The 17,468-nt window shown below is 32.1% G+C and overlaps 1 protein-coding gene across 6 annotated transcripts in view; it reads right to left on the reverse strand.

Annotated features, from left to right (window-relative positions):
- Window positions 1-17,468, reverse strand: part of LOC111504252 (uncharacterized) — a 650,330-nt gene that overhangs the window by 458,281 nt on the left and 174,581 nt on the right. For 2 of the 6 annotated variants that reach the window (XM_074177950.1, XM_074177949.1), the window contains exon 1: window positions 6,011-6,531. The exons of the other annotated variants lie outside the window; for them this stretch is intronic. In XM_074177950.1, coding sequence (XP_074034051.1) covers window positions 6,011-6,059 — 49 coding nt within the window. In that variant the 5' untranslated portion in view covers window positions 6,060-6,531. Of the gene's footprint in view, window positions 1-6,010; window positions 6,532-17,468 lie in introns of those variants that run through there. 6 annotated transcript variants of the gene reach the window in all.

Consider the following 17,468-nt stretch of genomic DNA (forward strand, 5'->3'; position numbering starts at 1 on the left):
TGTGGCCAGAAGAGGACGACTATCGTCTTTATATCGCGATAATAGTATTCATTTTGTTAGAGCGAAAAATTCTTTTTTGAAGAAACTGAAGAAACTGGTAACAATGTTTAGTACCACGGAGAGAAAAGCGTTAAAATTCAATCCTCCAACAGCTTTCTGGTAGGGTGATTAGTGGGAGAGGTTGATTGGAATCATAAAATATTTACTCAGGAAAGTCTTAGATAGATGAAACCAGTCGAATCTATGAGGAATTATCCACAATTCTTTGTGATTGTAAATTTATGCTGAATTTGAGGCCTCTCACTTATTTGCATGATGATAGTAAAGATCTTGTTCTACTTACTCCAGCTGTTTCTTAAGTAAATTTTAGAATGTGGAGTTCCAGATGTTCAGTATTTATTTTTCTGATTGATTCTGGCGTTACTTGATGAAGATCCATAGTAATTTCAAAAACTACACCTCACGATTTGATCTCCACAAACTTTATTTGAAAAAATATATTCACAACATGTTTCGCTAGCACTGTAGCTTTCTCAAGTGTATGAATTGTTGAAAATTCAGTATTTATATTTAGTATTATTTGTTTACTATCTGTTTTACCCTGTATATAGTAATACTCAGTTTGATGTTTAGTTGTTGTAACTGAAACAAGGAGAATAGAAAAAAAATTGTTTTGGCTGACAGTGAATTTCAATATTTCGTTCTTCGAGACCGCATTAAACCTAGATATTCCAGGTAAAACATAACATTTATTGGTACTCCTACGCCTTTACCGAATCAGCCTATTAGAACATGTCAAAAAATCGAAGAAGCAAAAGATTAGTAGAAAAACGGGAAAAGGAAGCGATTTCTATCAGTAGTGAAGGGGAACGAGACAACATTTCTTCTCGTGGCTTACAATTGGAGCAGAGTAATGACATTGATGACAAAAACTCCACTTATAAGTACTCACATGCAGAAAGCAAGAAGAAAATGTCACAGCAGGGTCCCATTCAAGAAAGGAAATCGATTAAGTCTAAGACTAGTAGCACCTGTTCAGAAAAAGTCGAAAAAGAATTGATGATTCAGGCAGAAATCAAGAAGAAAGAACTGGAACAGAAATTATTGAAGAAAGAACAATAGTTTTTCGACTTACAATTAGCCTGCAAGTTATCACAATAATCTTCGGACGCATTAGTGGAAGATGAGTCTCCATCATGTGGATCAGGGTCAGTGATTAACAATGGTTCGAATGTTCGAAAATTGGTAAACAAGTTCACTTGGTAATAATGACCCAAAAAATTTGCAATTCACCAGATATAAACGTTTAAGTAGATTTGTCCAAAACATATATTATGTAATGGAAAAGTCAACTTTTATAATGACACATTTCAAATAAAAGTATTTCTTTGATGCCAGGGTATCTTCATTCAAATAACTTGATTAAAAGATGGAAAGTTTCAAAAGAAAGAACCAGTTGCAATGAATATCAATAAAACCAGATACCATTCATCAATGGAATAACAATTTAAAGTGTTCCTTTACAGGGGTACAGATGAATTCGTCACCAATACAAATCCTCAGTAAGCTAAGAACGTCCATTCATCACCGAAAACCCCAAGTCATTTTCAATCTACTTTCTACTAGTAAACTGATGGCCGACCTCCTGCTGATACGCTGATAATTTTCAGTTGAATAAGATAGTTATCAAATTTCTTTGAATATTTAAACAACCCCTATACCTGGGGATTATCGTTCCATCTTCTAATGGCAACTGTTTTACACAGACGACTCGAAAAATATCTTTATCCAAATGAAACTTTTTTTATTGACACATACAAATTCTGAAGAGTTTTCTGGTATGAATAATATAATGATAATAGTAATATTGATAAATAAGCTTTATTCAGAAAAATAAATCTTATTGACAAAGCGTCTATGAATAGGATAAAAATGCATATGGTACTCGCCCACTAAGATGAGATTTTGATGCGCATTTAAAACCAAATTGTACTCGCCCAAGAATATAGCTATTGGTCACACAAACTGATGTCAATAGTACGTTGGCGAAATTTGCAGGGTGTTTTAACACATAACGATTTTACGTTTCTGCGCTGACTCATATACAAGCATATAATAAGTCTTTATAATTTATAACCTATTAGAATATTCATACGTACATATACACACACATACAGTATATTGTCATCCTTCATTACACCATAAAATAACTTATTGCCAGATAGTAGATATTTATAGTTTGATTTGTGGTGGACTTCCATTTACCAGTTATGATGTTTGAAAGTTTTTCAGAGTATTTTTCGAAAAAAGTGAATGTTTTAGAAGATTTTTTTGTTGTGATTATATGTGTTGACACTGGATTGTTATGAATTATGTTATGTGTTACAGGAATTATTGGAACTTTTTTGTTGTGAATTGAATTTTGTGAAAATGAAATATGTTTCAAGTAATATTACAAAATGTGTTTCAGTGATCTTAACTTATACCCATATTTCAACTTAAATGGGTATTTATGACTTGATTATTTATCATTTGTTTTTAGATTATGAATACTGTGACTTGTTACTTGATGAAAATCAATAACCTGCCCATGGTCAGTTACTGGTACATTAAACTATTCTGAAATATCTTCAATATGTCAAAAATGTAAAATTCTATAGGATGTAATCTGCGAATTAGCTCTGTATATATTACTTCAAGATAGGTATTTAGGATGTCTCTTCTGGTATATTGGATTATCTTCTCTTCTTGGAGACATTTTTTTTATTTATGCTCGATACCTGTTCTTGCTGGAGCCCTTCTGTTGTCTGTCTTAAGTTTCATGAACTTAGGTATGACGTTCTTTTCAGAACACCAGTTGAAAATTCACAGGTTTTGTTTTACTATTGTACATTGTAGAAGTATGAAATACCAAATGGCCACTAGCTCGTCCAAGCTATTTTCAAATTATAAATGATCTGATCCGTCACTTGATAAAAATAAATAACCCTATACATGATAATAATTATAGAATTTTAAAAGATACTGTAGAATAGTTTCATGTATATATTACTGATAAAGCTACGGTTTAGTAAATGCATTTTAAATAAAATTTAGGATGAAAATTCTATAATTATTATCATGGAGATTTTTTTGGGTTTAGTTTTGCATCAATTTTTTTTCTGAAAATTAAATAATTAATCAATCCATTTCTGCATTCGTTCTTTTTTAGATTTTTCTAGAGGTTATTTTTAATTTTGACTTTTTTCGAAATGTCATAAGTAAACTAATTATTATTTTTTTGAGTTTTGATTTTTCTACAATAGTTATAATCTTTTTGATCCTTTAATGCCACTAGTAAGTGAATAAAAATGAATATTATGTTTTTTATTCATGATCGCCTCCAGTGGGACTAATCATATCAAATTTTGTGAAACAATTGAACTTTTGCTTTTTATATAGGATAAAGACTTTCGTCTCATTTTTAATGAGTTTTAAATTTATTATAACCTCATTACTTAAAACTATTTTTAAGTAAACTAAAAAGTTAATATCTTCCACTTACATGTAACAAAACAATGCCCAAAACGAAATAAAAAATTTTGTGATGATCTTTATTGGGTGTTTCATAGTGTTGAAACCGAAATAAGTAAATACATATTATATGATAATATATTTATCAAAATTTATTAGGAAAACACACTACATCATTCAATAGATTCCAACGACGAGTACATATTTTAGTTTACAAAATATTAATGAAGGAAAATATACATAAAAATTTTATTGATATAATCATACGAAAATCTTATTCTCTTCACATCTGCTATAAGTATGAAGTTTATATTAAATATGTTTCCATAGAAAAATGAGTATCAAATATAAAAAAGTTATAAAAGTTGAAAACTATCACATACCTGTGAATTTTACAGTATCTTCAAGTATAGTTTCCTGGTATGACACATGAAAGTTTTCAAAAAAACCTTACAGAAGAGGTTGGTCTCATTTCTCGAAAGTTATAATATTTTATCGAGTAGACAATATGGTTTTCGTAGGAATAATTCAACGTCTGATGTAATTGCCAGATTGACAGGGCTGATAAACAATGCAATTGACAAAAAAAATCCTTCTATCTGTGTCTTCATCGATTTGGCAAAAGCATTTGACACCATTGACCATTCAAAACTACTGACAGTACTCTCAAATATTGACATAAGAGGAGTTGCTCATAAATTATTTGAGAGTTACTTATGTAACAGGAAACAATGCGTCAATATCAATGAAGCTATGAGCAGTTATCAAATGATCACATATGGAGTGCCTTAAGGTACTGTTTTGGGGCCAACTCTCTTCAATCTTTATATGATCTTTTCGAACAAGATACGTGTGGGGAAGTTGTAAGTTTCGCGGACGACACTGCCGTTTTCTACGAAGGAACTGACTGGACCACTCTCAAAAATAACATCGAGGTTGACTTTCAAAATATAATAAATTTCTTCAACGATAGAATACTGACAATCAATTATAAAAAAACTCACTTTGTGCCGTTTACATCCTACTCTACAAATTTACCACCATATAAAGAACTGGAAATACAACATCACGACATAACCCTTCTGAAAATAGAGTCCGTCGATAAGCTTAAATACCTAGGCATATATATAGATTCTCATTTGAATTGGGAATATCAAATTAATTACGTAATTGAAAAGTTGCGATTCATGGTCTATAAATTCAAAAACATATCTAACATCATTAATATAAAATATCTAAAAATACTGTACCATGCTTTGGTCGAAAGTCATCTTTCCTATGGAATCATTGCATGGGGAGGAGCCTCAAAAACACTTATCAATAATCTACAAAAAATTCAAAAATGCATTCTTAAAATGATATATAAGAAACCGCGGGAATATCCGTCATGTAGCCTATATAGAGAAACGACGATAATGAATATAAGTCAGATATTTGTTTTTGCGATCCTCTTGAGGCAGTATAAACATAAATCGTCGTTGGTACCTCTTCAGCACCATTACAACACAAGGCATAAAACTAACGCTGTGATACCCAGAACTAAAAACACGAAAGGACAGAAATGTTATACTTTTTTGGGACCAAAACTTTTTAATGAGCTACCGCTCGAACTCAAAACGATCAACTCATACGAAATGTTCAAGAAAAGGGTCAGATCTTGGCTGTTCACAGAAACACTAGAAAGCTTTATAGCTACAAGTCGAGTATGTTATAGACTTGCATGAGGTGTTGCTCATAATATAATCTGCAGATTTAATTATTCGGATGTAATTATTGTAATGTGATATTAGTGCCAACATTTTTTCTTTAATCTGATATGAAATTCAATATTTTAGAAATGTGACATGACTTAAACTTTTATAATCGTATTCCACTTTAAATTGTTTAGTCTTTGGTTTGGATTTTAAATTTTCTAGTATTAACAATTTTTAGATTTGTATGTTTTTATATTTAAAAAAAATTTGAGAATATTTGTACTTTAATGATGTTCACGTCAAATGTTCGGACAAAGATTTCATGCCACGTGCGGATTCATTTCCTTGTGGTTTTTTTCTGTTTTGTTCATTTTATGATTGGTAGAATTGAACTATGTAATGAAATAGTATGAATAAAACGTTATTATTATTATTATTATTTGCTTCAACCAATTTGGAGGTCAAGTATAAATAAAATATACAACATAGTAAACAAACGAAATGAAAACAAATAGAAAGGTCAACAAATATCTTCAATGAAATACACTATTTTCTATTCACATCATGAATTCCAGAAGTATTTTCGATTCTAAAAATCGAGTTATTTATCAATCATCTATTCCAAACACCTCTTGAGAATTTGCAAAAGAGTTCAAAAACATCATCTGGAGATGATGAAGACTGATGGTTCTAACACTGTTTTCAATTTGATGTGGGAAAAGTGTTTTCTTCAGATTCATTTCACGCCAGAGATTCCGATTCTACCTCATAGTCAAAATTAATATTTCGATTTAGGAGCTCACCTGATTCAGGAACAAGAAACGAAGACGGGCATTTACTCGTATTGCACATATTTAGAAAGATATTCCAAAATCGGTTAACTAAACTCAAACTATTCCCAAACTGTAACCGAAACAAATCACACTGTAACGCAACAAAACGATATTATTCTCCGGATTGGAACCAGCCATCAATGGGACATAACAATTGTTTCAGCAGCACAGGAAAAACTGAGGTTATTCACTACTACCGTTTCGTCCAATGTTCACTTCGAATGTGTCACTCTGATCCGGCAAAACTTCATAAACAGGAAACCAAAAATTAGGAACAATAACAGAGTCGTTTCGCAAAGTCTACATCACAACAACCACGTGCTTCTATTTACCTCCACCTTAGAAACCATCAGAAGAAAACCGTACGCAGCCCACTAGCGAAATGATCCGATGCCGGAGTGATAGCCTACTCCATTCCGACAAATCGTAATATTGTGATAATTTCAGGTGGCCGCTGTAATATTGGGTGACCACCTTCGCGGTGTACGAATCAACGAATGCTGCGAGTTAGCGAACAGGTGGAAAACAAAACATAAACGGAGCGCAGTCGCTAGGGTTACCTGTGCCGTGTATCTTCACGTTGCGAGGTCACTCCTTAACTATTGTGGATCGTCATTTGTTTGATACTGATAACGCATCAATGAAATATTTGCCTGGGATGTCCTGAGAAACTGCTTCTGTTTTGATGATTTTTATTTCACTTTTTGTCATTTGTAATTACAAACCTTTGGACGAAACACAATTATTTATCTATTGAAAACACATTCCCAATCAACATCAGAAAAATAATTACGGTCTCTCGACTACATGGTTAGAATTACCTAACTACTACCTGTTATTATTCCTATTCTAAACTACCTGATTTTTAATACCTCTAATTTGTTATGTATTTCCTCTATGTTAGTGACTATTTCTAATATTCATCTGTTTTTTATTTAGAATTATTACGTATAAGACCAAACAGAGGGCTGCTGAAATAGGATCTTTTTCGCTTTTCATAGAACTCATTCCGCACTTTTCGATTTCCAAGCTTTCGAAGGCACCCAGAAACCTGTTGTCATGCACCGGTCTCAACAATTTTAAACATTTCTCACTTATTCTATGGCATGAAACCTAACATGCGAAACATGATCCTTGTAACGAGCTAATATGGTCCGTTTGGTTTGACCAACATATTTCTGATCACAATATTCTCGAAACTTATTTCGTAAATCCCAGACTGTTTTTTTACTACGTATTGTCGTTCGGACTGCCCAACACTTGTTGAAGTGTATACTTGCAGTTTTCAAAGCCACTCTTATATTCCATTTTCTGAATGAATGAAATGAGTATCCAAAAAAAATGCTAAAAGGTAAAAATAAGAATAAGACAAAAATTATAAGGAGAAATTTTAATGTTGTCAATCATATAATCCTATTAAAATTATTCATAAAAATTTTATTTGGCCAACTGTTTCTTCTACAGTCAAAGAAATCAATCAACACATACACTGTATGTCTATTTCAAAGAGGACATAATTCATACGCCGGCTTCAAATTTATAACCTCACTTTTCGTAAGTATCGATTTCATTTACTGTATTTGTTATTGTTTATACATCTCATTGTACTGGACAGAAAGCAACTGAAGTTTCGATAGCTTGAACAGAAAAAAAAATCTCACTTTTTTTGTCTACCACTACAATACCTGCTCCAACTTATCTCTGTCTGAAATTTTGAATTTTTCAGTCCACACTTTTACCTCTTCTTCTGAACGATGGTGGTTGGCACCAGTGGAAAACTAAGAAAATTTACCTCTTTTATAATGGCAGATATTTTATGTGAATTATTTTTTTCTCTCATTAATTCGTATTGTTTCTTGATTTTTGCATGAAACACGAACCTCCTTCGACACATGCGCCTTTGTAACGGCCTCTTCAGAATAATTTTTTTTTTGTAATCAGTATTATAAGTTGATATTTTAATTATTTTTGTTTACCTGTTTTCTGTCGTATTTTTGACGTGTTAACACAGAAAAAAAATTTCATCAAAAACATAGGATTTGTCTCCATATTACATTGTGGTTATGAACATCTCTATCAACACTGTAAATGATATTTACTCTACTCATTCTTATCGTTTTCTAAATCTGATAATATTTGTAGTCTCACCCTGAAGATGACGGCATTCAATAGAAAAAAGTCCTGATTTTTCTTGTCTACCACTGCAATACCTGCCAAATTTATAATAATTTATACTTACATCATTAAATATGAAAAAGAAAAATTCAAATGAACCAGTGATCAAAATTTCCCACTTTAAAATTATTGTCACTGTCAGTCACTTCCTTAAAAAATGTTTTTTATTTTGGAGAGATACTTTTTTTTTCAATCTCATGTTAAATAGATATTGTTAATTAATATCATTTCAGTTGTAGCGAGGAAGGTGGTAAGCACCACCGAAAGCTTGACAAAAACAAAGAGTTTCATAGCCCTCAAAACCAGACTGCAATCCCAAAATATATACAGGCTTTAATAGCTGTGAATTATCGTGACCTATTCTCTTTTCATTTTCATTGAATTATTTTGTAACAGGTTGACTGCATTAACCTTTCTTTACTTGATATCGTTTCTAGAAACATATGAATTCGTTTTCCAATGACATTCCAGGAGAATTTCCCAATTTTCTGCTAACGCAGTTGTCGGTTTTAAAGATAGGCCAAAGCACCAACGCCGACATGAAAACTTGGCAGCCAAACTTGGTTGTCACAACAATAGGTAGTTCCACTAATGTGGAATGTGGAATGCTTTCGGTTACGCATTAATTTTTTTGAAGTACTCACCTTGGTTTTACACAGTTTGTCTTCAATCCCTGTAAGGAATCACACGTTAATAGGTAAGACCTCGTTAGTCCTTAGCTCGCATAAAATTCGACTTCTGAAGGTTATTGTTCGTAGGGGTGCGATAGCTGGTTAATGAGAAAAACATATTTTTTTTAATCAAGGACCGACTGTCCGGTACAGATGATGCCTAACAGGCTGAAACAGCCGTCATTTCTTCCATCTACCTACAGTTGAAAATTCAGTTTCTTATATAAGTCGTATGCTATTATTCAACGTTTTTTGGTTCATGAATATATTAGTTCAAACTATTTATAATGGTCAAATGGACCCAATAATGTATATATGGTTTTGAATTTTAGGTTTCCTATGAGCTGTGTATATGAAACTCTTTTAAGGACAAAACACAAGCATTACAGGAAATTTCTAAGGCGCTCTAAGAGCGGTGCCTGTGCGGAAAAAGCTGAATCGCTGGAGATTACATCCATTTGGAAAAACGTTATCATACAGTTTATTCCATAACGAAGTTCTCCAAATGAAAGAGTTCTTAAACAGTGAAGTTGAGTACTCAGTTCAACTTCAAAACGATGAGCAGCCACAGTCCGTCGCGTATTTCTGATATGTACCGCTCTTGGTGGAATCAAATGTGACAAGTCACTTGAACACTTTCCGTGAAAGTATCTATAGTATCCAACCTTTCGTCGATGTTCCAGACTACCAAGGTTGCAAGTGATGTTTGCGTCTCCAATCAGGCGGATGGCTCTTTTCTGGATGGAATTCAGCAGCTTCAGGTATGCTTCGGGGCGGAGCTCCATATATGAGAACAAGAATCCAAAGAAGATCTGATCTGAGCTTTAGGTAGCATCAAAAGTTATTGAGGTGTGTATAGTTTTCTGGTTCGGAACAGTATTCCAAGCTTTTGAGAAGCAGCCCAACAAGCAAATTTATATTTCAAAATGGTTGTGAAAACGTTTCGGAGAAACAAATTATAAAACTGTATTTTTCCCAGAAATGTTTTCAATGTGTTTATAAATCAGCTATAAATAGGAAATTGGCACCGATTTATAAAACAGTATAGTCTTTAACAATATTTTTTAACGCCTTTTGCAAACACTACAAAACAGTTTTATAAACATTTCGGCAATTGCTATAAAATGTTTTAACACCCTTGAAAATCAGTTTCGTAAAAAATCTTATAAAATAATTGAAATACAATTTTATACGGGTGTTTTTTAGAAATTCCAAGTAAGCGTAATAAAATATAATGCAGCCTAAAGCAATAACAATGAAATAAAAAAGTGTTCAAAATGTTTTTTTAAAGTTGAAAAAAGTAATTTTGTATTGAACAATAGCAAAATATAATAGATATGTCACCAACTGAAAACTAACAAATAAAAAGGTTGGGGGCATTCCAATATTTTCACTTTTGTACGTATAAAACCGGTAAAGACATTTTTTGTGCTTCAAAGATTGATATTTTAACTGAATGAAATTTTATTGACAAATATAAAGGCTATTATTGGTGAAATTTAAACGCACCACGCTTTTATTACAATTTTTGGAAAAAAATATTAATCATACAAAAATTCACTCTATCAACGTATTAATTTCCTAGTAGCAAATTAACTTACTTTATTCTAAATAATATAATCGTATAATGTCTATGCACTTTTCATCTATGAATATCACTATATATATATGCAGTATTTCATATTTTTAACTCATCTAATGTCAGTATTCCGAATTACTATCATTTTGAAATGGCGTCGTTCTATAAAATAATTTGGTATCAATAGCAAGAGTTTTAATGTATGTTAGCTTCTATGTTACCCCTATAAAACTGTTAAAAACACGTAGTTCTAGAAGTGATGGTATTGCGGCAGATTCAGACTACTTTTAAAGCTATAGATTTGTATAAAAATAACGATTCAATTTCTCACGTATTCTTTGGATGCATATTATCTGTCGAGATGGCTAAGAAGCTTCCTCCATCGATTATAGAGGCTGAACTTCGAAGTAGTTTTGAGCTAGTGATTTGAGTGTATATGAACATGGTGCTCCACTCAAATCAACGAATTTTATTCGTTAATAATCCTGTTTTTAGCAAGAACAAAATTGAAGCACTAGATTACGTGGGTTTTCATCCAAAACGAACCACTTTTTCTAATTTTTTTCCAATGACCAATATTACACGACGTTATTAGGTATATAGTTATCAGAACGTTAGTCAAATAAAACTTGACAAATTATACTTCATCACACGACCTCTAGAATTAATGTTAACTGGTTCTTCTTAGGTGATGCATTTGATTCTTGGTGACAGCAAATATATATTAGCGGAAGCAATTTGATTTTATAACTGATTTTATAACAGTTATTTCATTGTTTTGGAATTGTAGAAAATATACCATACTATGAAATAGTTGGAAATTATCATTAAAGTGACAATAAGGTATTAAAAAAATTTTTGTTTGAAAGCATTCCAATAAAATAATTTCATTGAAGCTACAGGAAGCAGTTATGAAATAATCTTGAGAGTTTTATAAAGAGCATACAAACCTCACAAAAAAGTGATGTAAAACTTCTACAAAACAACTTACTTTTATAGGAAGATATGTTTTAAGAACGTTTCTGTGATAGTTTCCTGACTATTTTATAACGTATTTATAATTTCATTTTATAAACTTTTCTATGACAAATTTATAAAACACTTTTATTGCCTACAACTGTATTATACTCACAGCTCGTCTAATATAATCAATTAACATTTTGGCAGTAATTATAAAATACCAACAAAATAAAACTGTTGCAGCACCATGAAATTATAAGACAATATTGCTGGTTGGGAGCCTTTGCAATTCCACCGGCATTATTGTTCCAAGACATATTGTTTTCCATTTTAACCACCAGAAATGGAAGCAGAAAGCGGAATTGTCTGTCCTGACATTATTATAACCGGTTCGGAAACATTTATCGTTTTGGAGAAAACCGATGCCTGGGTTTTTGTGGCATTGAATTGAACCTGATTACTTTCACCCCAATTCGAAATCACCTCTAGATTCTCATTAATATATGCAACCTCCTGCTGTCGGTGAAGATGTGTATCCTTATTTCCAATAAGTCCTTGATATACAATTAAAAAAAGGTTGAAGACAGTATGGATCCTATCTGCGTAAATAGCATACATGATGTTTGGACAATATAATTAATTTGAAAAAAATCATCAAAATCGAAGCTGTTCTTGGGAACTTTTACGTATTTATTGACGTGACTATTACCTGTGCCGTATGTCTTCATGTCGCGAGGTCATTCATTCCCTATTGCGGATCGTCATTTGTTCCATACTGACGGGCGGTTTCAATTAGAAGTCTCTCAAATTGAGTCGCGTCATGTTATTGACACCCCGCCTGAGGTCAAGGCGTTTATTGACGAGTTGACTTTGTTGGGCAGGGCTTTATAGGTTTCACGTGAACGATAAACAAACTTTGAGTTTTTTTTCACATGTGATGCTCTGCAGTGTTTTCAGCTTTCACCCTTATATATCAGTTGTTAAAATTAGGTACTATTCATACCAAATTTGAAGAATTGATAGACCTTCAGATGTATTTTTTGTTCAACTAGCAGAAACGTATATTCTTCATTGTCATAGTGTCACGGGAGATAATGGGACCGATTTTTGCAATAAGAATATAAGGAATCTATATAAATCTATATTGTTTCAACTCAGATTCCAGTATGCCAAAAAATGCCTATGAATAATTCTGAAAAATACCCGAAAATAATTGAGAAATAGCTGAAAATCTTATTTTCGCACGTAAAGAATTGTTATATCTCCTAAACAGCAAATTTAAAAACACATTTTATTCTTTGGGAGAGAAAGTTTTTGGCTTTCTACTACTCCATCTTGATACAAAAAAAAGAAGGATGAGGGAGTCTCCCAAAGAAAGGAAGGAAGTAACTCTATACATGGATGTGCAGATCATGCAAAGAGTAACTTTCGTATAATTCAATGTTTATATGAAAGTAGCTATTTCAGGAGGACTTTCTTTCAGTTTGTGTCTGAAAGTTACTTCTTTGCGTGATCTACACATCCATGTATAGAGATACTTCCTTCCTTTCTTTGGAAAACTCCCTCATCCTTCTTTTTTTTTGTATCAAGATGGAGTAGTAGAAAGCCAAAAACTTTCTTTCCCAAAAATTAATCACTCCTAAAAAATATAACTCCTTCAATTCAAATTTTATTCTTGTACTGAAATCGCTTTTTTGACCAATGATGAAGAAAAATAAGTAGTCAACTTGGCGTACGTGTTTATAAAAAATCGTTTCATAAACTATACTTATAGTTAACCAAACCAACTGAATATACATACCTGTTTTGGAAAAGAACCGTTTTGACTTTCTACATCTTCATCTTTATACAGAAAAAATTAGGAATTATTCAAATAAAGGAAAAAGGTAATTGATCACAGAATAAACTCTTCACAAAGATGTATTGAACATGCAAAGAAGTAACTTTCAGACACAAACTGGAAAAAAAAACTCACTCAAAACAACTTCGTTCATATAAAAATTGAATTATACGAAAAAAATACTTTTTATGAACATTGACTTATTGGGAAAACACTCTTCCTTATTCAGTTTATACTTCAAACATTCGTATATAAAATTTTCCTTTCGTGAAACACTGTCATCCTCAATGACGGACATCGATGTTTCGGAATAACACACTTGTTTTATAACCTTTTCATTACCAATCTGGATAACATTACAAGATGAAGCACTTAATCCATTCCCATTTTTTTAAATAAATTTGAAGAAGTAGAATGTCAAAACCTTTCTTTCCCAAAAATAAGTCTCTCCTGAAAATATATCCCTTTTCATTTATGAATTATCTATGAACCAACTGAAATGAATAAGACACTAAATGTGGAGTGAACACCGCTTCCCAGATCAAATGAATTGAAAATTACTCTTTTCTACACCAGAACTTTGGTATGCTTCCTACTTCCAAACATTAGAACCGATAGTTAATTAAACATTAGAATTGATGGTTAATTTGTATGAAAATAATCATCAGTTGGCACCGAATCGGTGAGTGAAATGTTGTCGAAAGAAAACATTTCACAGTTTAGGACTTGAAAAAGTTTAAACACTGAGAAAATAGCTCATCTTGAAATCATCATCATATCATCATCATTTCCTCAATTTTAGTTTTCACTTTCAATTCTGCATGTAGAAATTCCTGTAAAAATTTTCAATAATATCTAAGAGGAAAGTATTTCGATAAATGAAGGTGATTACAATCATTCAGATTTACAGAATTTAGAATAAATTATAGGCGTCCACAGTTGATACGAAAAATGAACTCTTCGTGAATGATTTACCAAACATTTTGATATATTTTGTATTTTTCTTTTATTGATATGTACGAAAATTGTTTATCAAACTATCGACATAATTACCCAAAGATTTAGTCAGTATTTTTATAGAATTTTTTCCAACGAATGTTTGACGTGATTCTTCAAATTGACATATTTTTTTATTCGTGAAATGAATCGAACACATAATGTCGAGAGAACCTTACTAGAATAAATTAGAGAAAACTGCATCCAAATCTGTTGAGCCGGTTTTGAGATTACCACGCATAACACACAGGCAAATAGACATCCATCAGTCACAATATATTACGTTCATTGTTTTTTCTATCACTTTTCAAAATCAAAACTGAGCGTTTTCTGAAATGTGGGTAGTAGTCAGAGTATTTCTGATCACTGAAAATTTCAGTCAACTCAAATCAAAGGAAAAGGGAATATTGCATTATAAATCGCATTCTCAAGGAAATAGATTTACGAAAGAAAAGGTAGATTCCATTGCAATAAGTACACATGTTTCTTCAGAACATGAAAAAAAATTGTTTTTATTCCTTCCCATCCATTAATGAAACACAATCAAAAGACATTGATAAAGAAAACAAAGCATACAGTGCACCAACTATTCCTCAATTTAGAAATGAATACGTCATTGGTGATATTCCAGTGACGAACCTAATGATTGTTGCCTATGGAACGATAGCAAATACATTAATAATTAGTCACACTCCTCTATTCCCGTGGCAACCTGTTGCATTGCTGTATCAAATTCTCACATAGATCTTGCCTAGAACAGCATATACGTAAATTTCAAGGGAAAATGTGTGACTTTTTCGAATATGCAATGTTGTTGGTTATGAATTTTCAAATTGAATGAGATTGCACCCAAAACAATGCGTTATGTTGAAAGTATGGCTTGGATTTAATAACTCTGTGTTGGACGTTTAATTGAACTAATCAGTAGTTGAATCAGAAAATCTTGCACAAAGCAGACAATATCTCACTATTGAAGAAGAAATGGAATTCCTTCGTCTATTTGTTACAGAAAGGCAACAATTAATTTGGTCAAAAATGAAGTTCGAAGATACTTGAAACAAAACGACCTTCATGAAGACGCTTGAAATCACAACCACCAACACTTTCGCGTATTCAATAATCACGTTATGCAAAAAATGGAATGAGTCAAAGAGCTATAGCTGTTGATTTTGAATACAAACTTATATTCTCCAATCACTTGAATTCTTTTGTATAGAGGCTTCGAATCTTCTGGACTGTAATCTTCTGAACTGTTCTGCAAGATCTAAAAAAACTTTTCCATCTTTACAGTTTGAATACGGATATATCAAAAAGAAATCCGATTGAAATAATGGACTTTCAGTCACTTTTTCAAGCAATCGATTTTTAAAAATTTTTTTACCACCTTATATAGAAGTGACAGAGATAACTTCGGAGTGTGGGAAGTCTCCAAGTATCAGATTTTAGAGGTCATGATTTCCGAATAAAAAAATTAGAATTGACTCATATTTCGAAAACGATAACAGGTAAGTGTAGTTGTATGATAATTGTTGTAGATTCCAAAAGTAATATTATATACAGGATGTACTATTTGTAAATTCAAAGTTACAATTACTTTCTAATGGAAGTCAAAACACCGTATCGTCAAAAATATTTTGGTTGATCAGAGAATGTCCGGATATGCTCTTCATTGAATTTTCAAAGTGATTCTGTGTCTGGTTCACGATAAACGTCTATAGTTCTATCCAACGTGAATCAGCCTATATGTATTAGGTTAGGTTAAGTCCAAAGTGAGTGAGTCTATTCGACCCCCCACCGCAACCCGCTAGGGTTTATTGTGGCTCACAGCAATTCACACTCGACCAAATAAACCCAGCTTCTTACCGAAGCTGATTAGTTTGTATGGTGAGTGGTCTTTCAGTTCAGATGGTAAGAATTGAATTGAAGAAGAAGAAGAATTGAAGAATTGAAATGTGCGCATTTCGAAGCCAACGAGGCACAACTTCTGGTTGCATCACTGTATCGTTAATAAAAAAATAAAGTGAGGGTATGCCCTTTTTGTTTCTTCAATTCTATATTGTAAATGTTACTTCAATTGAAGATTTGTGACACACTGTTTGGAACCTTTAGTGTAGTAATGAATATAACTGGAACTTTTTCCCAACACCAAACCGTTATTTCAACACCTCGACACGTGTTTCGACCACCAAGTGATCATCTTCAAGAGAAAGATCAAACTAATAGTTTCCTTTTCTATATATGAATTAAATAAATTTGTTTTCCTATAGCACCAAAAGACCTTGATCTTAGGCTTTCTACTACTCCATCTTGAAACAAAAAAATGTGTAAATCTTCCAAGAAAGGAAGGAAGTAATCAATTTGAAAGTAAGTAACTCTATACATGGATGTGTAGATCATGCAAAGAAGTAACTTTCAGGCACAAACTGAAAGAAAGCCCTCCTGAAACAGCTACTTTCATATAAACATTGAATTACACGAAAGAAAAAAAATCTTTCGAAAACAAATACTTTTATATGAACACTGAATTATACAGAAGATACTTTTCTACACATCCATGTGAAGAGTTACTTATTTTCAAATCGATTACTTCCTTCCTTTCTTTGGAAGATTCCCACATTTTTTTGTTTCAAGATGGAGTAGTAGAAAGCCAAAAACTTTCTTTCCCTAAAATTAATCACTCCTACGTGTATTTTTACTAAGTATATACACAAACGAAAACATCGGATGATTTGGCAGAACACTGTGCTCATCAAAATATCTTCATAATCATATTTACCTTGAATAAATAAACGTCAATACAGAATAAATGTTACGACTAACGAATTAGTAATCGTTAGCATATCAACTTTAAGTGGCAGTATTTTAGGGACTGATAACAACAAAATAATTTCACCACAATTTTCAAAATTACTCAAAATGAAATCTAGAAATATCAGGAAGTGATTAAAGAGGCAACACTGTCTGATTTCCATTTAATGACGAGTAAAAGGTTGTTTCAACGATCTCTTCATGCATACATTTAATAAAAAAAGTGTTTTGCGAAACATAGGATAAGTCCGTTTCAGATATTTGTGAGTAATATAGGCTCAATTTTTTTCATTCGAAGCATCAAGAAAATCAAAGTCAGTAACGAAAGGAGAAATGTTTTGAATTTCATAATAATATTCAGAGTTTTCAAAAAAATATTGGTGCTCTGAAAGTTTTCGT

The sequence above is a fragment of the Leptinotarsa decemlineata genome, unplaced genomic scaffold (genome assembly GCF_025532065.1).
Source record: "Leptinotarsa decemlineata unplaced genomic scaffold, Ldec_3_MD MMD2_tig00003335_RagTag_RagTag, whole genome shotgun sequence".
NCBI classification, from domain to species: domain Eukaryota; kingdom Metazoa; phylum Arthropoda; class Insecta; order Coleoptera; family Chrysomelidae; genus Leptinotarsa; species Leptinotarsa decemlineata.